The sequence below is a fragment of the Carcharhinus amblyrhynchos genome, chromosome 35 (assembly GCF_965287045.1).
Source record: "Carcharhinus amblyrhynchos chromosome 35, sCarAmb.v2.hapA, whole genome shotgun sequence".
Taxonomy (NCBI): domain Eukaryota; kingdom Metazoa; phylum Chordata; class Chondrichthyes; order Carcharhiniformes; family Carcharhinidae; genus Carcharhinus; species Carcharhinus amblyrhynchos.
In genome coordinates, this window is record NC_137358.1 from 3,575,647 (window position 1) to 3,599,753 (window position 24,107).

At 49.0% G+C, this 24,107-nt stretch overlaps 1 protein-coding gene across 1 annotated transcript; it reads left to right on the plus strand.

Moving 5' to 3' along the window:
- The first annotated feature begins 5,051 nt into the window (after positions 1-5,051).
- Positions 5,052-21,542, plus strand: LOC145361482 (uncharacterized). The gene is made up of 4 exons (XM_080217292.1): positions 5,052-5,126; positions 12,680-12,836; positions 18,522-18,685; positions 21,182-21,542. Exons 1-4 carry the CDS (start codon positions 5,052-5,054, stop codon positions 21,437-21,439), a joined length of 654 nt encoding a protein of 217 aa, XP_080073418.1. The 3' UTR covers positions 21,440-21,542.
- Positions 21,543-24,107: the final 2,565 nt, after the last annotated feature.

The window sequence follows — 24,107 nt, forward strand, 5'->3', positions numbered from 1 at the left end:
GTGAAAATCCCCGAGTCGCCACACTCTGGCACCTGTTCGGGTTGCACTGAATTTAGCACGGCCAATGCACCCTAACCAGAACGTCTTTCAGACTGTGGGAGGAAACCAGAGCACCCGGAGGAAACCCATGCGGACACGGGGAGAACATGCAGAATCTGCACAGACGGTGACCCAAGCCGGGAATCGAACTCAGGTCCCTGGTGCTGTGAGGCAGCAGCACTAACCACTGTGCCACCGTGCCACCTATGCTCTCTCAACATGCCCAGCCTCCTTCAATGACGAATATACACATACACCACACTCCCTTTTTGTCTGCACCTCCTTTAGAGTTTGTCCTTTTACTTGATATTATCTCTGCATATTCTTCCTGCAAACTCACACTTCCCTCCCAATGGGGGATATCAACCCAGAATCCAGAGAAGGGATTATCTAGAGTAGGGTATGCACCAGGACCTGCTAACTCCAAGCCATGAATGCTTTGGTCAAGTCGATATCTTTGATTTGATTTGATTTATTGTCACATGTACTAAGATAGAGTAAAAAGTATTGGTTCTTGCGTGCTATACAGACAAAGCATACCGTTCACAGAGAAGGAAGGGAGAGGGTGCAGAATGTAGTGTTACAGTCACAGCTAGGGTATAGAGAAAGATCAACTTAATGTGAGGTAGGTCCATTCAAAAGTCTGACAGCAGCAGGGAAGAAGCTGTTCTTGAGTCGGTTGATACGTGACCTCAGACTTTTGTATCTTTTTCCTGATGGAAGAAGGTGGAGGAGAGAATGTCCGGGGTGTGTGGGGTCCTTAATTATGCTGTCTGCTTTGCCGAGGCAGTGGGAAGTGTAGACAGAGTCAATGGATGGGAGGCTGGTTTGTGTGATGGATTGGGCTACATTCACAACATTTTGTAGTTTCTTGTGGTCTTGGGCAGAGCAGGAGCCCATACCAAGCTGTGATACAACCAGAAAGAACGCTTTCTGTGGGGCATCTGTAAAAGGTGGTGAGAGTCGTAGCGGACATGCCAAATTTCCTTAGTCTTCTGAGAAAGTTGAGGTGTTGGTGGGCTTCCTTAACTATAGTGTGGGCATGGGGGGACTAGGACAGGTGATCTGGACACTTAAAAACGTGGAGCTCTCGACCGTTTCCACTTTGTCCCCATTGATGTTCTTGCTGTTCCTTAGCACTGGTACTCAGACAGAGGGAGCCACACTCCTCACTGCTTAATGGAAATGTATTTAGACACTAACACGCCTGGATTTAAAATACTTCAGACACAAGAAGGTTCAAGGTGTCTCTCTGAGGCACATCATCAGGATCTTAATTTACCTGATGCCAAATTTGGCTCCAAACGCTACCCATTATTGAGCTCCAATTATAATCAATCTGTCAAACCAAACAGAAGGCTGCTATTGTGGGAGATTAATGTGATATCTTAATAGACTAGGGAAACTTTACTGAAGGTTGTGGTTAACTCAAAGTGTTGAGACACACTATCAATCTTTCAACTGCTCTGTTATTTTCTGAAGCCAATTGATTTGGTTTCTTATTGCCATTATTGGGATACGGTGAAAAGTATTGTTTCTTGCACGCTGTACAGTTAAAGCATATGGTTCAGAGAATCATAGAATCCCTACAGTGTAGAAAGGCCATTCAGCCCATCGAGTCTGCACTGACAACAATCCCAACCAGGCCCTATCCCCATCACCACAAACATTTAACCCACTAATCCCTCTAAACTACTCATCCAGGGACACTAAGGGACAATTTAGCACGGCCAATCCACCTAGCCTGCACATCTTGGGACAATGAGAGGCAATTTAGCATGGCCAATCCACTTAACTTTCACATCTTTGGACACTAATGGGCAATTTAGCATGGCCAATCCATCTAACATCTTTGGACACTAAACCTATGGTTCAATTCATGTTTAGATCCAGTGTTTGCGTGGGTTCAGTTAAAGTTGTGTTTCCATTGTGCTGAGTGTGTTCAGCATAAAAAGTAAATAAAAACTTAGAAGGAATGAATGGTTCCTTAGCAATATTAGGGAGCAGATCAGAAACTCCAAGGTATATTATACAGTTCATCTAGACCCCAACTTTATTGATTTTGGCATTAGGGTAAGCTTAAAGTGTTTCACTCCAGGTGTGATTCTAATGACCCACTAGGAACCTTTTATCAAAAAAAGCTTTACTTAAAAACAGAGTTAAAAAAAAACGAAAAGAGTTAGCATTGCTTTTACCAATTGAAAATGTTTAAACATGACAAGCTATAATTCTTAACAGCTAACTCTCTCTATGGTTCCAATTTAAGCAATATCCCCACAGACATCAATCTTTCTTCAGCAATTCACACAGAAGCAGATGTGCTCATGTGGATGTTAAATTCCCTTTTAACACCTCTGGACAGAGGTCCATCAGACACTTGCCTTCTGACTCCCATACAGCAGCTGGCAGAGAAATGTCTCCCTTAAAGCAGCAGAACTTCAGGAAAAGAAACCTATTTTCTGGCAGATTCCAGTCTCCCATCTTCAGGGAGAGAAAGAGTTCCTTGTCTCTCGAGCCCTAAAGCAGCAACTGAACTGGGTTTCTCTCTATGATCCTAGCCCTGCCCACTCACATGACCTCTCCTGTCTATCAACCTAACAAAATGAAAGAGATTGTCATCAACGTCAGGAAGCATTAAGGAGAACATGCCCCAGTCTACATCAATGGGGACAAAGTAGAAAGGGTTGAGAACTTCAAGCTTTTAGGTGTCCAGATCGCCAAAATCTGTCCTGGTCCCCCCATGCTGACACTATAATTAAGAAAGCCCACCAATGCCTTTACTTTCTCAGAGAACTAAGGAAATTTAGCATGCCTGCTACAACTCTCGCCAACTTTTACAGATGCCCCATAGAAAGCATCTTTTCTGGTTGTATCACAGCTTGGTATGGGCTCCTGCTCTGCCCAAGACCACAAGGAACTACAAAAGATTGTGAATGTAGCTCAATCCATCACGCAAACCAACCTCCCATCCACTGACTCTGTCTACTTATCTCGGCAAAGCAGCCAACATAATTAAGGACCTGACACACCCCGGACATTCTCTCTTCCACCTTCTTCCGTCGGGAAAAAGATACAAAAGTCTGAGGTCACAAACCAACCAACTCAAGAACAGCTTCTTCCCTGCTGCTGTCAGACTTTTGAATGGACCTACCTCGCATTAAGTTGATCTTTCTCTACACCCTAGCTATGACTGTAACAGTACATTCTGCACTCTCTCATTTCCTTCTCTATGAATGGTATGCTTTGTCTGTATAGCGCGCAAGAAACAATACTTTTCATTGTATGATAACGCATGTGACAATAATGAAAGAAATCAAATCAAGTCCTATTCTGAAAAACTCTGCATTAGTCCAGATTAAAACAAACCTTCCAACAATTAATATCAGTTTTGCTGCTGCAGTAACAACATAGGCTGTTGGGTACAGACAAAGCAGCACCGATAATAGGACTGGCTGCTAAAACAAATCCTGCACAAGAAACATGACACAAATGCATTTCTTAAAGGCACAGTTTCATCACAGCAAACGGGGGCACCCTTTAGACTGGGAAGGCTTTTTGCGATCGTCTTTAACTGAATTCAGGGCAGTTGCTAACAAGAAATTAGAGCGGGAACAGCTCTTGACGCAGCTAGAAGCGGGAAAGCCATACCATGGAATGAACTTCAGGAAAGCTAGCTCCAGAGGACCTAAAGGGCAGCTGGTTCCAGAAACCAGGGAAGGGAAAAGAAGCACCAGGACTATTGAAGTAAAAGGAACAAAGAGGAATTGTGATTGGAACAGAGTACTTACTGCTCATAGAAGTTAAAGTTAGACCTAGGGCGAGAAGAGCTTATGAGGTTGGCTGTAGAAAGACAACTTACCTGAAGCGATTGTAAGGTTTGGTGTCCTTATTTCCAGTTTGTGAGGAAGAGTGCACTGTTGGCGGGGCTGAGCACCTGAGCTTGTGTAGATGTTTGGATGTTGAGGCAATGCAAGACAAAGAAATCCTGAAAGGAAAGTCAGAAAACCTGGAGGAGGTTCCTTGACAAACCACAGACAAATGGAAACATAGAAATATAGAAAATAGAAGCAGGAGTAGATCATTCAGTCCTTTGTGCCTTTTTCACCATTCATTATGATCATGGCTGATCATCAAATTCAATATCCTGATCCTGCCTCCTCCCCTCCATATCCTGTGATTCCTTTAGACCCCAACAGTTATATTTGATTTCATTTATTATAGTCACGTGGTTGGGATACAGTGAAAAGTATTGTTTCTTGCGAGCTGTTACAGACAAAACATACAATTCATAGACACAAAGGGGAGAAGGAAAGGAGAGGAATATTCTTGCTTGAAATCTCGCAAAGTTTTGGCCTCAAATTCTTTCTGTGGTAGTGAATTCCACAACCTACTTGTGACACTAATATATACACACTCACATACGTACATTCTCACACATACACACACAAGCACACACACACACACACACACACACACACACTCAGGCACTCACATGCATACACACACAAACGCAGACACACTCACATACAGACACATAATCACACATACACATAGACACACACACATGCACACACACATTCAGACGCACACACAGACCTATACACTGTCACACAGACACACACGTGCAAACACACACTCATTCTCACGTACACACAGAGACACACACACTCGATCACAGGTATACACTCTCACACAGACACACACGCACACACATATACAGACACACACACAGACCCACACATTCTCACACAGACGCACACGCAAAAATACATACATTCATTCTCACATACACACGGACACACACACACACACACACACACACACACACACACACACACACACACACACACACACACACACACACACTGCTGCCAAGTAAGCACAGCAGAGCAAAGTCCCCCTGACAGAGTTTGATTACACTTGCTGCTGTGAACAGCTCTGTGTCACTCTGGGACTGGGTACGACGCCGAGACTTTTCTTGGTTACTGCCTGGTAAAACAAACTGCTCAACAATGGGAAGATATCAGACGCTCAGCCTCTCCGGGGTCCACCAGCTCCCCAGGCTTGCGGGAACACACCCCTTTAAGGTAACTTCCAAATTCTCAAGAACGTTGGCAACTCCTTCCAGAAGTTCATTGCAGAGATTTCTCCTTCCATTCTTTACAAAGAAAAGGCTTTCATTTTTCTGTTGCATTTTACAGTGTTTGCATGGAGTTCATTTCTGGAATCATACATCACAGAAGGAGGCCATTCAGGCCATCACGGTGGTGTTATCCTTTTAAAGGAGCTAGCCAGTTAGTTCCAGTCCTCCGTATCTTTTTGCGGAGCCCTGCAAACGTTTTCCATTGTCCAAGCCCGGGATCACTTTGGAAAGTTGCTGTTGAATCTGCAACTACCCGTCTCACTTCCAAGCAGAACATTCCAGTACTACTGTTAAAAACGATCCCCCGCTCTGACCGATATTCCTTTTTGCCAAAACGTCAAATGCGGCAGTGCCTCATGCACAGCAAGATCCCACTTGCAGTAATGAAATGGAGCATAATTTGCTTTTGGTGGTGTTTTATTGACGGAGGTGTGGTGGGATCATAGGCAGCACGGTGGCACAGTGGGTTAGCACTGCTGCCTCACAGCGCCGGGGGCCTGGGTTCGATTCCCGGCTCGGGTCACTGTCTGTGTGGAGTCTGCACGTTCTCCCCGTGTCTGCGTGGGTTTCCTCCGGGTGCTCCGGTTTCCTCCCACACTCCGAAAGACGTGCTGGTTCGGGTGGATTGGCCCCGTGCTAAGTTGACCCTAGTGTCAGGGGGATTAGCAGGGTAAATGTGTAGGGTTACAGGAATAGGGATCTGGGTGGGATTGTGGTCGGCGCAGCTTTGATGGGCTGAATGGCCACCTTCTGCACTGTAGGGATTCTATGAAACTGGGGAGGATTAATTCTCTCCTGTCAATGAACCCGGCCAATTTTTAACACCTACTTTTAGAAAATTCATTCAAGAGACGTGGGCTTTGCTGACTGGCAAATATTTATTGCCCATCCCTAATTGCCCCTTGTGAAGATGGTGGTGAGCTGCCTTCTTGAACCCGCTGCAGCCCGTGTCACGTAGGTCCACCCAGAGTGCTGTTAGGCAGGGAAATCCAGGATTCTGACCCAGAGACAGTGACGGAATGGCCGATATATTTCCAAGTCAGGATGGTGAGTGACTTATAGGGCGGCACAGTGGTTAGCCCTGCTGCCTCACAGCGCCAGGGACCCAGGTTCGATTCCCAGGTCGGGTCACTGTCTGTGTGGAGTTTGCACATTCTCCCCGTGTCTGCGTGGGTTTCCTCCGGGTGCTCCAGTTTCCTCCCACAGTCCGAAAGATGTGCGGGTTAGGTTGATTGGACATGCTAAATTAACCATTAATCTCCCAGGATGCGATAAGTTAGAGGGATTAGCAGGCTAGCTGAGCAGGGATAGGGCCTGGATGGGATTGGTGTCGGTGCAAACTTGATGGGCTGAATGGCCTCCTTCTGCATGGTAGATATTGTGTGATACAAGTGCTTCTCCGGACCTGCTATCCTTGTTCTTCTCAGTGGTTGAGTCTGCAGATTTCTGAAGGAGGATTGAGAAGTTACCGCAGTCAGTCTTGGGGTACGCACAGCAGCGAGTGGGCGGAGGGAGTGGGTGTTTGTGGATGGGGTGCCAACCAAGCAGGGTTGCTTCGTCCTGGATGGTGTTGAGTGTCGTTGGAGCTGCCCCCATCCAGGCAAGTGGGGAGTATTCCATCACACTCCCGACTTGTGCCTTGTAGATGGTGGACAGGCTCTGGGGAATCAGGAGAACAAAGAAAAGAAATGAAATTACAGCACAGGAACAGGCCCTTCGGCCCTCCAAGCCTGCGCTGACCGTGATGCCCCGCCTAAACTAAAACCGTACGCACTCACAGAGTCCGTATCTTTCCAATCCCATCCTATTCATGTATTCGTCTAGCTGCCCCTGAAACGCTGCTATCGTACCTGCTCCTACCCCCCTCCCTGGGCAGCGAGTTCCAGACATTCACCGCCCTCCAAAAACAAACCTGCCTTGCACATCTCCTCTAAACATTTCCCCAAGCACCTTAAACCTATATCCCCGAGTACCCTAGGAAAGAGCATCTGACAGATCAGCCATGATCTTATTGAATGGCAGGGCAGGCTCGAAGGGCTAGATGGCCGACTCCTGCTCCTATTTCTTATGTTCTTATTATGTTCTTATGACTCTCCACTCTGTCCACTCCACTCGTAATCTTGTAGACCTCTATCAGATCGCCCCCTCCCCTCCCCAAACCCTCCTCAACCTCCGTCGTTCCTGCGAGAACAAATCGAGTTTCTCCAACCTCTCCTCCGTAGCTAATGCCCTCCAGACCAGGTAACGTCCTGGTAAACACCTTCTGTACCCTCTCCAAAGCAAGTGGTGAGTTATCCACTTCCGTGTCAGCCCCTGGCCTGCTGCTGTGACTACAGAGTTTCCGTGGGGGATCCAGTTTATGATGCCCCCCAGCTCAGGATGTTGGGGTGTTCAGTGATGTCAACGCTGCTGGAAGTGAAGGGAAAATTCCCTCTTGTTGGAGCTTTAGGGGGAGTTGGGACATTTGAAGACCGGACTATTTTGGGGTAATTGCATTTCGTTAAAGCAAAGGAGCCCTTTCCCAGTCCAGGGAGCAGAGTCAACAATTGGGCCAGGTTAAAGGTTAAAGGTCAAGTTAATAAGCGCAGGAACACCTGGGACCAAAAAGCATGTTGACTGTTTATTTGCTTTGCCGCCTTAACCCCTTAGAAACTTCCCAGCAACACTTTAATACGACAGGGTCTGGGATCCAATATCAGATAGGCTAAAACAGGAGCAAGGGGTGGAAGTTAGAGCAAAGAACAGGAGATAGAAAGAATTTCCAGTTCCACAGAACCTTTCACAGCCCAAGCGAGGCTGTAAATTCCCACCCATTGGCTGGAATTCTCTTGCCATTCATGCCGGCGGGATTCTCCAGTCCCGCCGCCAGTGCACCCTCCACCGCGGGTTTCCTGCTGGCATTGTAGGGGGGGGTGACATCAATGGGAATTCTCATTGGCAGCGGCGGGACTGGAGAACTCCGCCGCCAGCAAGCAACGCGCCACCTCCCGCCAACAGGATACACGCGGCTGGGAGGCTGGAGAATCCCACCCAATGGGCCATTTTGAAGAGTGGTCATTGTTCTGGAGGGAATCCCTTCACCAATTCCCTGCTGAACCCCAACTCTCGCCATTTTCCTGTCAACTATCTCATCACCTGCTTAACGCTTCCTCTCAGCAAACATTCCTAAGGCATCCTCAAGACCCAGACAGCCAGAAGCAACTGGTATCCGTGGAATCCCAATCCGAACAAGGTTCAGCGCCATCAGGAAAGGAGGGAGGAGAAAGTGGTGGTGGGGGGGGGGGGGGGGTGGAGTTTTCCATGTCCACCACAACGTGCTTTCTGCGCCACTGTCTGCAGGCATGATTTTCCAGTCCCGCTGCTGTCAGAAGGGTTTTCTATTTTTCGCACCATCACCTTTGACAGCATTGGAAAATTCCATGGGGGGAAGTTTACTGCCTCTACCTGATTGGGTTTGATTTGATTTATTGTTGTCCCATGTATTAACATACAGTGAAAAATATTGTTTCTTGCACGTTATACAGACAAAGCATACTGTTCATAGAGAAGGAAAGGAGAGGGTGCAGAATATAGTGTTACAGTCATGGCTAGGGTGCAGGGAAAGATCAACTTATTGCGAGGTAAGTGCATTCAAAAGTCTGACAGCAGCGGGGAAGAAGCTGTTCTTGAGTCGGTCGGTACGTGACCTCAGACTTTTGTATCTTTTTCCCAACGGAAGAAGGTGGAAGAGAGAATGTCCGGGGTGTGTGGGGTCCTTAATTATGTTGGCTGCTTTGCCGAGGCAGCGGGAAGTACAGAGAGAGTCAATGGATGGGAGGCTGGTTTGTGTGATGGATTGGGCTACATTCACGACCTTTTGTAGTTCCTTGTGGTCTTGGGCAGAGCAGGAGCCCAGACCGAGCTGTGATACAACCAGAAAGAATGCTTTCTATGGGGCATCTGTAAAAGTTGATGAGAGTCGTAGCGGACATGCCAAATTTCCTTGGTCTTCTGGGAAAGTAGAGGAGTTGGTGGGGCTTTCTTAACTATAGTGTTGGCATGGGGGGGGGGCACCAGGACAGGTTGTTGGTGAAAGACTTGAATCTTTCGACCATTTCTACTTCATCCCCGTTGATGTAGACAGGGACATGTTCTCCTTTACGCTTCCTGAAGTCGATGACAATCTCCTTTGTTTTGTTGAGATTGAGGAGAGATTATTGTTGCCGCACCAGCTCACCAGATTCTCTATCTCATTCCCGTACTCTGTCTCATTATCGTTTGAGATCCAACCCACTATGATGGTGTTGTCAGCAAACTGGAAAATCACATTGGAGGGGAATTTGGCCACACAGTCATAGGTGTATAAGGAACATAATAGAGCGCTGAGAACACAACCTTGTGGGGCACCAGTGTTGAGGGTGATCGTGGAGGAGGTGGTGTTGTCTATCCTTATTGATTGCAGTCTGTGAGTTAGGAAGTTCAGGATCCAGTCACAGAGGGAGGAGCCGAGGCTCAGGCCACGGAGTTCGGAGATGAATTTCATGGGAATAATGGTGTTAAAGGCTGAGCTACAGTCAATAAATAACCTGCTGGCAAAACCTTCCAGCCTCCTCCAGCCCCGCTGAAGTTAAGGACCTTCTGAAGAACTCGTTACATCTTACAGTCCCCACCACACTCATTGTTTAAGTTTTAAGTTAAAATTTATTTATTAGTGTCGCAAGGAGGCTCATATTTACACTGCAATTCCTGTGAAAATCTCCTAGTCGCCACACTCCGGCGCCTGTTCGGGTACACTGAGGAAGAATTTAGCACGGCCAATGCACCCGAACCAGCACGTGTGTGGGAGGAAACCAGAGCATCCGGAGGAAACCCACGCAGTCACGGGGAGAACATGCAAACTCCACACAGACAGTGACCCAAGTGGGGAATCGAACCCGGGTCCCTGGCGCTGTGAGGCAGCAGCGCTAACCACTGTGCCACCGTGCTGTCCTCAGATTGGCCCATTGGATGGGGGCTGAGATTTCCAGAAGTTTCAATGTTTACGGATGATCCTAAATATTGACGATTTGTGCCCCACATGGCGCCCATCAAACTAACCGAATAATTACTTCTTCCACCATTTGGTTTGCCATTGGGAAACTTAGGTGACTCCCTAACCCTCTAACAACACTCAGTGCTCAGGGGGTTAATTCCACAGCATGTGTTGTTGGTGCTGATGGTGTATCAATGCAGACCATTGTTATGCTGTCGTTCTTCACAGTGGTGGAACAGGCCATTCGGCCCATTTGCTCAGTGCTGGGATTTATAAAGAAAAGTCTGATGCTCTACCGACTGAGCTATCCGGGCAAATAGCTCCTGACAAGCCTCGTCCTGCCTGCATCTCACCCCGATCACCTCCTTCTGCACAGTAGGGCTTCTATGGTTCCTTCTATGGATTGAGGAGTGTGGGGCATCAAATCATGGGGTTTTACAGCACAGAAAGTGGCCCTTCGGCCCATCACATCAGCTCCAACAATCAAGCACCATCCATTTTCCACCTCTGACAAAGGGTCATTCAGGCTTGAAACGTTGGCTCTATTCTCCCTCCACAGATGCTGTCAAACCTGTTGAGGTTTTCCAACATTTTTCTGTTTTTGATCCATTTTCCAGCACTCTTGTACACTATTTCAAGTGCTCATCTAAACGTTCTGAGGGGTCCCGCCTCTACCACCCTTTCAGGCAGCAAGTTCTAGGTTTTCTTTTATTTGTTTGTGGACACAGGCATCGCATAAGGCTGGGCCAGCATTTATTGCCCATCCCTAGTTGCCCTTGGAGGGCAGTTGAGAGTCAACCACATTGCTGTGTCACATGTAGGCCAGACTGGGTAAGGACAGCAGATTTCCTTCCCATCATTGGTAAGGCCACACTTGGAATACCGTGTACAGTTCTGGTCACCCTATTATAGAAAGGATATTATTAAAGTAGAAAGAGTGCAGGAAAGATTTACTCGGATGTTACTGGGATTTGATGGTTTGAGTTATAAGGAGAGGTTGTATAGACTGGGACTTTTTCCCTTGAAGCCTAGGAGGATGAGGGGTGATCTTATAGAGATCTACAAAATAACGAGAGACATAGATCAGAACATTAGTGAACCAGCTGGGTTTTTTCCGACAATGGTTTCATGGTCATTGTAAGATTCTTAATTCCAGATATTTTTTATTGAATTCAAATTCCACTATCTGCCGTGGTGGGATTCGAACCCGGGTCCCCCAGAACATTAGTTGAGATGCTTGGATTAATAGTCTAGCGATAATACCAGTTGCCCATCGCCTCCCCTCAATTCCCACCACCTCCTGGGCGTAAAAAGCTTTTCCTCAAATCCCCTCTAAATCCCCTGCCCCGACTGTGAATCCATATCACATCAACAAACAAAAACAGATGCTGGAAAATCTCAGCGGGTCTGACAGCATCTGTGGAGAGAGAATAGAGCCAGTGTTTTGAGTCTGGATGATCCTTTCTCAGCACGGGTCATGACTCAGCTCTGATCAAACATTGGTTCTGTTCTCCCTCCGCAGATGTTGTCAGACCCGCTGAGATTTTCCAGCAGGTTTCTGTTTTTGTTTCAGATTCCAGCACCTGCAGTATTAGGCATTTATCTGAGTAAATCTCTGCCCCCTGGTTACTGATCCGTCTACTGAGGGGAAAACTTTCTTCCTATCCATCCTGTCTTTATCCCTCGCAATCTTGATGTGGAGATGCCGGCGTTGGACTGGGGTGGGGCATGGTAAGAAGTCTCACAACACCAGGTTAAAGTCCAACAGGTTTATTTGAAACCACGAGCTTTTGGAGCGCTGCCCCTTCAATCAGGTAAGCAACTTTAGTTTATGAAGAGAGATTGAATAGACTGGGTCTGTACTCATTAGAGTTCAGAAGGCTGAGGGAGGATCTTATAGAGACTTACAAGATAATGAAGGGGATGGATAGGGTAGAGGTAGAGAGATTCTTCCTGCTTAGAAAGGATAGCAGAACTAGAGGGCACAGCCTCAAAATAAGAGGGGGGCAGTTTAGATTGGAGTTGAGGAGGAACTTCTTCACTCAAAGGGTGGTGAATCTCTGGAATTCTCTGCCCATTGAAGTGGTGGAGGTTGCCTCGCTAAATATATTTAAGACGCGGGTAGATAGGTTTCTGATAGACAGGGGAATTAAGGGTTATGGGGAGAGAGCAGGAAAGTGGAACTGAGCCACTTCAGATCAGCCATGATCTTATTGAATGGCGGGGCAGGCTCGAAGGGCTAGATGGCCAACTCCTGCTCCTATTTCTTATGTTCTTAAACCTGTTGGACTTTAACCTGCTTCTTACTTGTCCCCTTTAATATTGTACAACTCGATCAGGTCCTACCTCAGCCTTCTCTGTTCTAAGGGAAATAACTCCAGCCTCGCTTTGTAGCTGCAACCCTTCAGCAACATCCTAGTGAGCGACCCTGAGTTTATCCCAAGGTAACAAGAGTGAATCGAGACAAATCTCTGCTTCCTCCCTAGGTAATTGGTTTCAGGAGCCCCGTGAAACCCCTGTGTATCTTGTTCGCTCTGACTCTCTGCTCAGGAACATCAGGAGCACGGACAGAGGAGACGTTATGTGGAGCGGAACTTGTCGACGCCCTACAGTTCATCTGCGCAGAGAGGGGGTTTTACTTTGGTGAGGACACCCTCTTTTTTTAATCATTAAATAAAGTCAAGGTTTACTTGTTAGTGTCACAAGTGGGCTCACGTTAACACTGCAAAGAAGTTACTGTGAAAATCCCCAGTCACCACCTGTTCGGGTACACCGGGGGGAGAATTTAGCACGGCCAATGCACCCTAACCAGCACGTCTTTCGGACTGTGGGAGGAAACCGGAACACCCGGAGGAAACCCACACAGACACGGGAGACAGTGACACAGACAGTGATCCAAGCCAGGAATTGAATTCATGTCCCTGGCACTGTGAGGAAGCGTTGCTAATCACTGTGCCACCATACCGTCCCATACCACAAACCATGACCGCAGCACAGATAATAGTCTTCCTTCAGTGCCAATTTTAACTCAATAAATACAAAGCCCCTCAAATATATTTCCTAACATTTTCTGTACATACATTTGATTCCTCTTTCTCTGTGGCACTTGGCATTCAGGGCACTAAGGGCAGCAAGGTAGCACTGTGGTTTGCACTGCTGCCTCACAGCGCCAGGGAACCAGGTTCGATTCCAGCTTCGGATGACTGTCTGTGGAGACTGCACGTTCTCCCTGTATCTTCACAAGCTTCCTCCAGGAGTTCTGGTTTCCTCCCACACTCCAGAGATGGGTGGGTTAGGTGGGTTGGCCATGCTAAATTGCCCCTTAGTGTTCAAAGATAAAGTAAAACATTTATTTATTAGTCACAAGTGAGGCTTATATTCACACTGCAGTGAAGTTACTGTGAAAATTCCCTAAACGCCACACTCTGGCGCCTGTTCGGGTCAATGCACCCTAACCAGATGTGCGGGTTAGGTGGATTGGCCATGCTAAATTGCCTCTTAGTATCAGGGGGGACTGGCTAGGGTAAATGCAGGGGGGGTATGGGGATAGGGCCTGGGTGGGATTGTTAACCAATTAGTTACCATTCATTGGGCGGTACTCTCTCTTAAACCTACGACAAGTCTGTCTTAGGTTAAATAACCTGAAACCTGTCATTATTTCTCCCTTCCCCACTATTGCGGAAGGTGTTGACTCTGTCGATTCCTGGCTTGGGTCAGTTTCTGTGTGGCCTTTGCACATTCTCCCTGTAACTGCGTGGGTTTCCTCCGGGAGCTTTGGATTACTCTCACACTCCAAAGATGTGCGGGTTAGGGTGGTTTGGCCATGCTTAAATTGCTCCTTAGTGTCAGGGGTACTAGCTAGAGTAAACGCATGGGGTTATGGGGAGAGGGCCTGGGTGGGATTGCATTCAGTGCAGACTCGATGGGCCGAATGGCCTCCTTCTGTACGGTAGGATTCTATCAGTGGGGTCAATGGGTGTCACCCCACTCTCCACTACGTCCCCTGGGCGACCACTGAGCCTGGGGGATGAAAGGGCTTGCATTTTCTCCATAGCACTTCAGCACATCCTTGCCACACCCCAGAACAACCCGCAGCCAGCGAACTGCGTCTCTGTCATCACAAAGTCAAGTATTGCACAGCAGGATCCCACAACGGGCAACGTGATAATGGTTGGACCGTCAGTTCCACTGCCTTGCCTTTTGAGAGATAAATATTGGCTAAGAGACTGGGAGGGCTCCAATTCAGTTGTTATATTTACACATATGTTGAAGTTATATTTACACGCGAGTTCAGCTATATTTACAGTCCATGACATGTATCGAGTGTGAGGCTGGAAATTGCTGACTGCCCATATTCAGGCTGCCGGGAGTTCAATGGGGCATGTATACAGACCTTCATCAATAGATCTGCCAATGGCTGAATTTCATGGAAAGCTGGCTGAGGGATTAATCAAATCTTCAGCAGTGGGTCGGAACACACTCTGCGTTCAACCTCATTTACAATCCCCAGATCTCTGCTACCCTCTCTGTCAGAAAAAGGGAGATTCTCAAAGCTCAGAAAGAGGTTCACTGACCCTTTCTCCTGTTCAGAGATCAACATCACCAATCCATCTTCTCGCCCTCTTCTCTTTTAGACACATAGAATCCCGACAGTGCAGAAGGAGGCCATTTGGCCCATCAAACCTCCAAATGACAACAAACCCATCCACATTTATCCTACTAGTCCCCTTGACACTAAGGGGCAACTTAGCATGGCCAATCCACCTAACCTACACATCTTTGGACACTAAGGGGCAATTTAGCACGGCCAATCCCACTAACCTACACATCTTTGGACACGAAGGGACAATTTAGAATGGCCAATCCACCTAACCTGCACATCTTTGGACACTAAGGGACAATTTAGCATGGCCAATCCACCTAACCTGCACATCTTTGGACACTAAGGGGCAATTTAGCACGGCCAATCCCCCTAACCTGCACATCTTTGGACACTAAGGGGCAATTTAGCATGGCCAATCCCCCTAACCTACACATCTTTGGACACTAAGGGGCAATTTAGCATGGCCAATCCCCCTAACCTACACATCTTTGGACACTAAGGGGCAATTTAGCATGGCCAATCCACCTAACCTGCACATCTTTGGACTGTATCTAACCCCGAGATGGAGCACTCAGAGGAAACCCATGCAGACACGGGGAAAACATGCAAACTCCAACAAACAGTGAATCAAGGCTGGAATCGAACCCAGGTTCCTGGCACGGTGAGGCAGCAGTGCTAACCACTGTGTCACCCTGCTGCCCTAGAGATGCTGCCAATTCAAATCCCACCATGGCAGCTGGTGGAATTTAAAGTCAATGAATAAAATCTGGAATTGAAAACTAGTCTCAGTAACGGTAACCATGACGACTATCATCGGCTGTTGGAAAAACCCATCTGGTTCACTGATGTTCTTTAGGGAAGGAAATCTGCCGTCCTTACCCGGTCTGGCCTACATGTAACTCCAGGGTCACAGCAATGTGGTTGGCTCTGAACTGCCCTCTGAAATGGACAAGTGAGACACTCAGTTAAAGGGCAATTAGGGATGGGCAATAAAAATTGGCCTTGCCACATCCCATGAAGAGCCTTTCTCTAATATCCTGGTGCAGAAATGATTAAAGTTGTCTTGAAAACTTTTTTTTTATACATTCATGGATAATATTTATCTATTTATCTATATCTAAGCCAGCATTTATTGCCCATCCCTTATTGCCCTGGGGGTAGGGTGGGGGGTGGGGTGTGGTGGGCAGTTGAGACTCAGCCCCATTGCTGTGATTCTGGAGTCACGAGTAGGCCAGACCGGGTAAGGATGGCAGATTTCCTTCCCTCAAGAACATTACTGAACCAGATGGGTTTTTCCAACTATTGACAATGGTTTCATGATCAGCAGTAGACTTATAATTCCAGAGTATCATTGAATTCAAAGTTTACCATCAGGCACAGTGGGGTTTGAACCTGGTCCCCAAAGCAACACCCTGACGGTCTGGATTACTAGCCCAGTGACAAAACCAAGGTATGGCTGCTACTCTGAGCAAGACCACAAGAAGCTACAAAGAGTTGTGAACGAAACCCAGTCCATCACACAAACCATCCTCCCACCCACTGGCTCTGTCTACACTTCCCGCTGCCTTCGAAAAGAAGCCAGCATCATCAATTGTAGAGGGAGCTTTACTCTGTATCTAACCCCGTGCTGCACCTGTCCTGGGAGTGTTTGATGGGGACAGTGTAGAGGGAGCTTTACTCTGTATCTAACCCCGTGCTGTACCTGTCCTGGGAGTGTTTGATAGGGGACAGTGTAGAGGGAGCTTTACTCTGTATCTAACCCCAGGCTGTACCTGTCCTGGAAGTGTTTGATAGGGGACAGTGTAGAGGGAGCTTTACTCTGTATCTAACCCCGTGCTGTACCTGTCCTGGAAGTGTTTGATAGGGGACAGTGTAGAGGGAGCTTTACTCTGTATCTAACCCCGTGCTGTACCTGTCCTGGGAGTGTCTGATGGGGACAGTGTAGAGGGAGCTTTACTCTGTATCTAACCCCGTGCTGTACCTGTCCTGGGAGTGTTTGATAGGGGACAGTGTAGAGGGAGCTTTACTCTGTATCTAACCCCATGCTGTACCTGTCCTGGAAGTGTTTGATAGGGGACAGTGTAGAGGGAGCTTTACTCTGTATCTAACCCCGTGCTGTACCTGTCCTGGAAGTGTTTGATAGGGGACAGTGTAGAGGGAGCTTTACTCTGTATCTAACCCCGTGCTGTACCTGTCCTGGGAGTGTCTGATGGGGACAGTGTAGAGGGAGCTTTACTCTGTATCTAACCCCGTGCTGTACCTGTCCTGGGAGTGTTTGATAGGGGACAGTGTAGAGGGAGCTTTACTCTGTATCTAACCCCGTGCTGTACCTCTCCTGGAAGTGTTTGATAGGGGACAGTGTAGAGGGAGCTTTACTCTGTATCTAACCCCGTGCTGTACCTGTCCTGGGAGTGTCTGATGGGGACAGTGTAGAGGGAGCTTTACTCTGTATCTAACCCCGTGCTGTACCTGTCCTGGAAGTGTTTGATGGGGACAGTGTAGAGGGAGCTTTACTCTGTACCTAACCCCGTGCTGTACCTGTCCTGGGAGTGTCTGATGGGGACAGTGTAGAGGGAGCTTTACTCTGTATCTAACCCCGTGCTGTACCTGTCCTGGGAGTGTCTGATGGGGACAGTGTAGAGGGAGCTTTACTCTGTATCTAACCCCGTGCTGTACCTGTCCTGGAAGTGTTTGATGGGGACAGTGTAGAGGGAGCTTTACTCTGTACCTAACCCCATGCTGTACCTGTCCTGGGATGTTTGATGGGGACAGTGTAGAGGGAGCTTTACTCTGTAAGTAACCCCGTGCTGTACCTGTCCTGGGAGTGTTTGATGGGGGACAGTGTAGAGGGAGCTTTACTCTGCATCTAACCCCGTGCTGTACCTGTCCTGGGAGTGTTTGATGGGGACAGTGTAGAGGGAGCTTTACTCTGTAAGTAACCCCGTGCTGTACCTGTCCTGGGAGTGTTTGATGTGGGGACAGTGTAGAGGGAGCTTTACTCCCTCATAGCGAGGAGGATTGAGTATAAAAGTAGGGAGGTCTTGCTGCAGCTGTATAGGGCATTGGTGAGGCCGCAGCTGGAGTACTGTGTGCAGTTTTGGTCGCCGCACTTACACAAGGATATTTTGGCCTTGGAGGGAGTGCAGAGGAGGTTTACTAGGCTGATACTGGAGTTGAGGGGGTTGAGCTATGAGGAGAGGCTGAATAAACTAGGCTTGTACTTGTTAGAGTTTAGAAGAATGAGGGGAGATCTCATTGAGACGTATAAGATGATGAATGGGATGGATAGGATAGAGGTGGAGAGACTCTTCCCGCTCAGAAAGGACAGTAGGACTAGGGGGCACAGCCTCAAGATAAAGGGGGGGCAGTTTAGAACGGAGTTGAGGAGGAACTTCTTCACTCAAAGGGTGGTGAATCTCTGGAATTCTCTGCCCGTTGAAGTGGTGGAGGCTACCTCGCTAAATATTTTTAAGAAGCGGGTTGATGGGTTTTTGATAAGAGAAGGGATTGAGGGTTATGGGGAGAGCGCGGGAAAGTGGAACTGAGCCACGACAGATCAGCCATGATCTTATTGAATGGCGGGGCAGGCTCGAAGGGCTAGATGGCCTACTCCTGCTCCTATTTCTTATGTTCTTATGTAAGGAAGGCGAGTGGCAGATAAGCAGTTTGAGTGACCGGCTGTCTGATTCCCGTGTGTTTAATAGCTTCACTTTCCTGGTTCCCAGTCAGTCAAGTGATGGGCCGTCGGAGTATGCAGAAACGAGGCATCGTGGAGCAGTGCTGCTTTCGGAGCTGCGACCTCCTGATCCTGGAGACATACTGCGCCATCCCACCAGAGGGAGCCAGATCTACACCTTCCTCACTACCACAAAGGACCTCACTACACCGGGTAAGACTCAATGGGAAAACCCAACAGTGAGACCCTTCCACCTGCTTCAAGTGTTTGATGGGGGGACAGTGTAGAGGGAGCTTTACTCTGTATCTAATCCCGTGCTGTACCTGTCCTGGGAGTGTTTGATGGGGGACAGTGTAGAGGGAGCTTTACTCTGTATCTAACCCCGTGCTGTACCTGTCCTGGGAGTGTTTGATGGGGGACAGTGTAGAGGGAGCTTTACTCTGTATCTAACCCCGTGCTGTACCTGTCCTGGGAGTGTTTGATGGGGGACAGTGTAGAGGGAGCTTTACTCTGTATCTAACCCCGTGCTGTACCTGTCCTGGAAGTGTTTGATGGGGGACAGTGTAGAGGGAGCTTTACTCTGTATCTAACCCCGTGCTGTACCTGTCCTGGGAGTGTTTGATGGGGGGACAGTGGAGAGGGAGCTTTACTCTGTATCTAATCCCGTGCTGTACCTGTCCTGGGAGTGTTTGATGGGGACAGTGTAGAGGGAGCTTTACTCTGTATCTAACCCCATGCTGTCCCTGTCCTGGGAGTGTTTGATGGGGGACAGTGTAGAAGGAGCTTTACTCTGTATCTAACCCCGTGCTGTACCTGTCCTGGGAGTGTTTGATGGGGGACAGTGTAGAGGGAGCTTTACTCTGTATCTAACCCCGTGCTGTACCTGTCCTGGGAGTGTTTGATGTGGGGACAGTGTAGAAGGAGCTTTACTCTGTATCTAATCCCGTGCTGTACCTGTCCTGGGAGTGTTTGATGGGGGGACAGTGTAGAGGGAGCTTTACTCTGTATCTAACCCTATGGGAATTGAACATCACTGACTGGGCCAGCATTTACTGCCCATCCCTAGTTGCCCCTTGAGAAGGTGGTGGTGAGCTGCCTTCTTGAATCGCTGCAGTCCCTGTGGTATAGGTGCTGTTAGGAAGGGATAGCCTGGTTTTTTGAACATTGAAGGAATGGCCAATATATTTCCATGTCAGGATGGGGAGTGGCCTGGAGGGGAATTTGCAGGTTCCCCATGCACTTGCTGCCCTTGTCGTTTTCGGATTTGGAAGGGGCTGTCTAAGGAGGATTGGTGAGTTGCTGCAGTGCATCTAGTGAACTGTTGTCACTGTATGCGAGTGATGGAGGAGTGAGTGTTAAGGTTGTGGAGTGGGTTTATCAAGTGGGGCTGCTTTGCCCTGGATGGTGTGGAGTTTCTTGAATGTTGTTGGAGCCACAGCCATCCAGGCAAGTGGGGAGAATCCCACCACACTCCCTGATTAAATGCAGCATCCAATCTGCTCATAGCAAACTCCAGGCAAATCATAATGAGGCGAGCGACCAGTTGGATGGGACACTGGGTAGAACTTCATTCGTCCTTCAAAGATTCGGACTTTTTGTTTCCTGCCTCCCCCGAGACATCCCGTCCGGATTCTGTGGGTGAGAATTGGCCGGGTGGTTAACAGTGAAGGAGAGCGGCAAGAAGATCTGGACAGGATGGTCAAATGGGCAGATTAGTGGCAGGATTTAACCTTGACAAATGTGAGATGATACAATTTAGAAGGAGAAATTTGACAAGGAAGTATTCAACAAATAATGGGACACTAAGGAGTTCTGTGGAACAAAGGGACCTTGGCATGTTTGTCCACAGATCTCTGAAGGCAGAAGGACAGGTTAATAGACTGGTGAAAAAGGCACATGGAGAACTTACCTGTATCAATCGAGGCACAGATTACAAAAACAGGGAAGTCCTGTTGGAGTTGTGTAGAACTTTGGTGAGGCCATCTCTGTTGTCACAAAGGCAAATATTGCATGGCTCCCTTGACACTGTCCCCATCAAACACTCCAAGGACAGGTACAGCATGGGGTTAGATACAGAACTGGGTGCAGTTCTGGTCGCCACGTTATAGGGAGGATGTGATTGCACTGGGAGGGGGTACAGAGGAGATTCACCAGGATGCTGCCTGGGATGGAGCGTTGAAGTTATGTAGAGAGGTTGGACAGGCTTGGGTTGTTTTCTCTGGAGCAGAGAAGACTGAGGGGGCGACCCGATCAAGGTCTACAAGATTATGAGGGGCACAGACGGGGTGGATAGGGAGCAGCTGTTCCTCTTAGTTGAAGGCTCAGTCATGAGGGGACACAGGCTCAAGGTGAGGGGTGGGAGGTTTAGGGGGGAATGTGAGGAAAGGTTTTTTACCCAGAGGGTCTGGAACGCGCTGCCTGGGAGGGTGAGGAATGCCTCACATCCTTTAAAAAGTACCGGGATGAGCACATCTCAATGTTCAAGTGTTGGCAGATGGGATTAGGAGGGAGGTCAGGAGTTTCTCGAGTGCTGGTGCAGACTCGATGGGCCGAAGGGCCTCTTCTGCAGTGTGTGGTTCTATGAGTCTGCGCCTCCTACCTGGAGGAGGTCAGTGGATAATGGGGCGTTCCGTCTCCATACTGCACTGAAAAGAATAACTCCAAAACGAGAGTGGAAAACACTTGTGTTTTTTTTCCTTGTTTGAACAGATCGTAGGGAAACGTTCTCTCGGCAGTGACCAGGACCCCCTCACCTGGCCTGGAGGACACCTGGAGAAATACCTGAGCTACGCAGGCCCTGCGGCCCCACCCAAAGCCAAGAGCCCCGATTGGCTGGGAGGGGCCGAAGTCTCGCCACGCATTGGGGACACCAGGTGGCACGGACGGTACTCCCCCCAGCACCGGGCATGGCTGAACGCGGAACTTACCTCACCGCAGCCCAGCCTGCTGCCCCCCTCTGCCTCCTAAAGCCCTCCCAACGCGCGCAGCGGGTAACGTTGACTTTTGACCTTTGAAGGGAATGGCGGACTAGCCGATTTTTCTAAACAAAAAAACCAAAACGGAAAGCGAGGGGATAGACGATCTGCGGAGTTTGGCGGGGAGGGGGGGGGTGGAAACGGAGAGAGGCTCAGGGATTCCTGCTGCAATGACAACTTAGATAAACCATATCCCTCGCTTCAACAAAGGGTGCCCAGAGTTGGAGGAGGTCAAGCGACAAACTCAAGGCCCAGCCTCGCCCCCTCCACCGCCTCCCCTGTCGCGGTAACACCATTTTTCACCCGGCTGCCACTTCTCCGCCCGATGTCTGACCAGCAGAGGAGAGGCGGAGAGGACTGGAGGTGGGGGGCAACGGGGAAATGGAGCCAACATCTGACCCAATCGGTAGCAACCAAAGCTCAACGCGAGACCGGATCCCGAAACGGTGCGGAACCAAAGCTCCTCCTCTCCATTTGGCAATATTCCCCCTCCGAGGATCGTGCCACCTCCAGCACCAAGCACAAATCTGGCCTTCACCCTCCGACCTTTGGCATCACCTTTCACCTGGAACAGATCTGTATCAGGGCTGTAGCGTGGAGGGCCATTCGGCCCATTTTCTCTGCTGCATGAAAATGTTGGGCAGTTACCCGAGTAACTGATAACTTTTCCAAGTTACTCTTGATTCAGGGACCTCAGGTTTTATTTTGGCCTTAAAGCCGTCTTCTCATCTCTATGTCGGGTAAATCTCCGCGGGGGTTAGACACGAATAGTATCTAGTCTAATAGTATCTAACAGTATAGTTTCAATCAGTGAATGTCCCTCCCCGCACCCTCTCCAGCGAGAGGTGCAATGGCCAGGAGGAGGATTGTAGGCCACTGAAACCCCCGGGTAGTCAGGGGGCATGGCTGGGCAGTGCCTGGTTGGCACTCTGCTCGTACCATCTGGGCACTACCAATGTGCCAGGGGCAGTGCCAAAGGAGTCTGAGAGGAGGTGGGCCCGAGTGGGGACTATGAAGCTATGAAGAAGTGGGAGGGGGTTTGTGTGTGGGAGGTTGTGTAAGGGGGTTGTGCAGGGGTAGGTCAGGAAGCGGGGGGGTCATGATGGGGTTCGGTCAAAGGTCATGATGGGGGAGCAGGTCAGGGGTCATACTGGGGACAGGGCAAGGGTCATGAAGGGGAAGGCCAGGGGTCATGATGGAAGTCATGATGGGGGTCATGATGGGGCGTCAGGTCAGGGGTCATGATGGGGGAGCATGTCAAGGGCCATGATGGAGGGCAGGTCAGGGGTCATGATGGGGGTCATGTTGGGGGTCATGATGGGGAAACAGGTCAGAGATCATGCTGGGGTGACAGGTCAGGGGTCATGATGGGGGAGCATGTCAAGGGCCATGATGGAGGGCAGGTCAGGGGTCATGATGGGGGTCATGTTGGGGGTCATGATGGGGAAACAGGTCAGAGATCATGCTGGGGTCATGCTGGGGTGACAGGTCAGGGGTCATGATGGGGGAGCATGTCAAGGGCCATGATGGAGGGCAGGTCAGGGGTCATGCAGATGGACTCATCGGAAGGGTTGATACTGGTGACCTGCATCAGGGAGTGAATGTGGGAACATGCTGCTGGTGGGGTGGGGGTCCCAATGTCCACGGTGGGGGGGATGGGGCTCTCCCAATGCATTGTGAGACTGGGACGCCCTTGTGGAACGGTGCTCTGGAGCCAGCTCAGTGATGTGTTAAGCCATCCCTCTCCCTCAGTACAGGCGCAAAACTCCCAACTCACCAAAAAAAGTGACAGGTGTGGAAGCATTCTCTGGAGCGCGCCCTGACAGACCAACACAGATTGCTCTGGTATTCTGATTTTTGGGTAAAATTGCAACCCGTTGGAACAAATGATCAGAACTTGGGAAGACTTTGTAGAGGAGGGAGAACCAGAGAGGCTTGGTGTTGGGGGGAGGGGGAATTTCATTGCTTTGGCCATGGGCACCAGCGGTGGGTGAGTGCGTAAGAGGCCAGAATGGCAGGAAAATAAAGATCTCAGGCAGTTGGAAGGCTGGAGGAGTTCACCCCGAGACCAGCAACAGAAGAGTTTGATCATGAGAATGAGAAGTTTCCATTTCAGCCTAAACTTGTTCAGGAGTCAAAGCAGACCACCAAGAAAAGGGGGAGTCAGCTGAGTGGGATGGGATACAGGTTTGGATGCAAAGCAAATTATGATAAAGTTTTCAGACCTAAGCTCAGTCGAGCTATGAGTTAATTTGCCACAAGTTACATTTCCCAATTTGAGGTTATTGGCATAAACATTTGACTTGTTTTGTTTTGTCAAAACTTGGCGATTTTTCAATTGGCCAATGGCTGGTAGCAAAATGTGCCCAGTTCAGCCCAACTTGGAACCAACGCAAACACGTCCACTCTCATCCCAGAGATGCCGAGGTTCATTATAGCAGCTCGAGGTACTGCCGCAATAGGCGATTGGCAGCGCGGTGGCACAGTGGCTAGCACTGCTGGCTCACAGCACCAAGGACTCAGGTTCGGTTCCCAGCTTGGGTCACTGTCTGTGTGGAGTCTGCACCCTGTGTCTGCATGGGCTTCCTCCGGGTGCTCCGGTTTCTTCCCACACTCCAAAGATGTGCAGGTTAGATGGATTGGCCATGCTAAATTGCCCC

Bases quoted from the DNA above. Each gene is read 5' to 3' on its own strand.
- LOC145361482 (XM_080217292.1), top strand. From the start codon at position 5,052: ATGGGAAGATATCAGACGCTCAGCCTCTCCGGGGTCCACCAGCTCCCC. The intron at 12,837-18,521 runs GTGAGGACACCC...CCTGGTTCCCAG, and splicing joins AGAGAGGGGGTTTTACTTTG to TCAGTCAAGTGATGGGCCGT. The intron at 18,686-21,181 runs GTAAGACTCAAT...TTGTTTGAACAG, and splicing joins AAAGGACCTCACTACACCGG to ATCGTAGGGAAACGTTCTCT.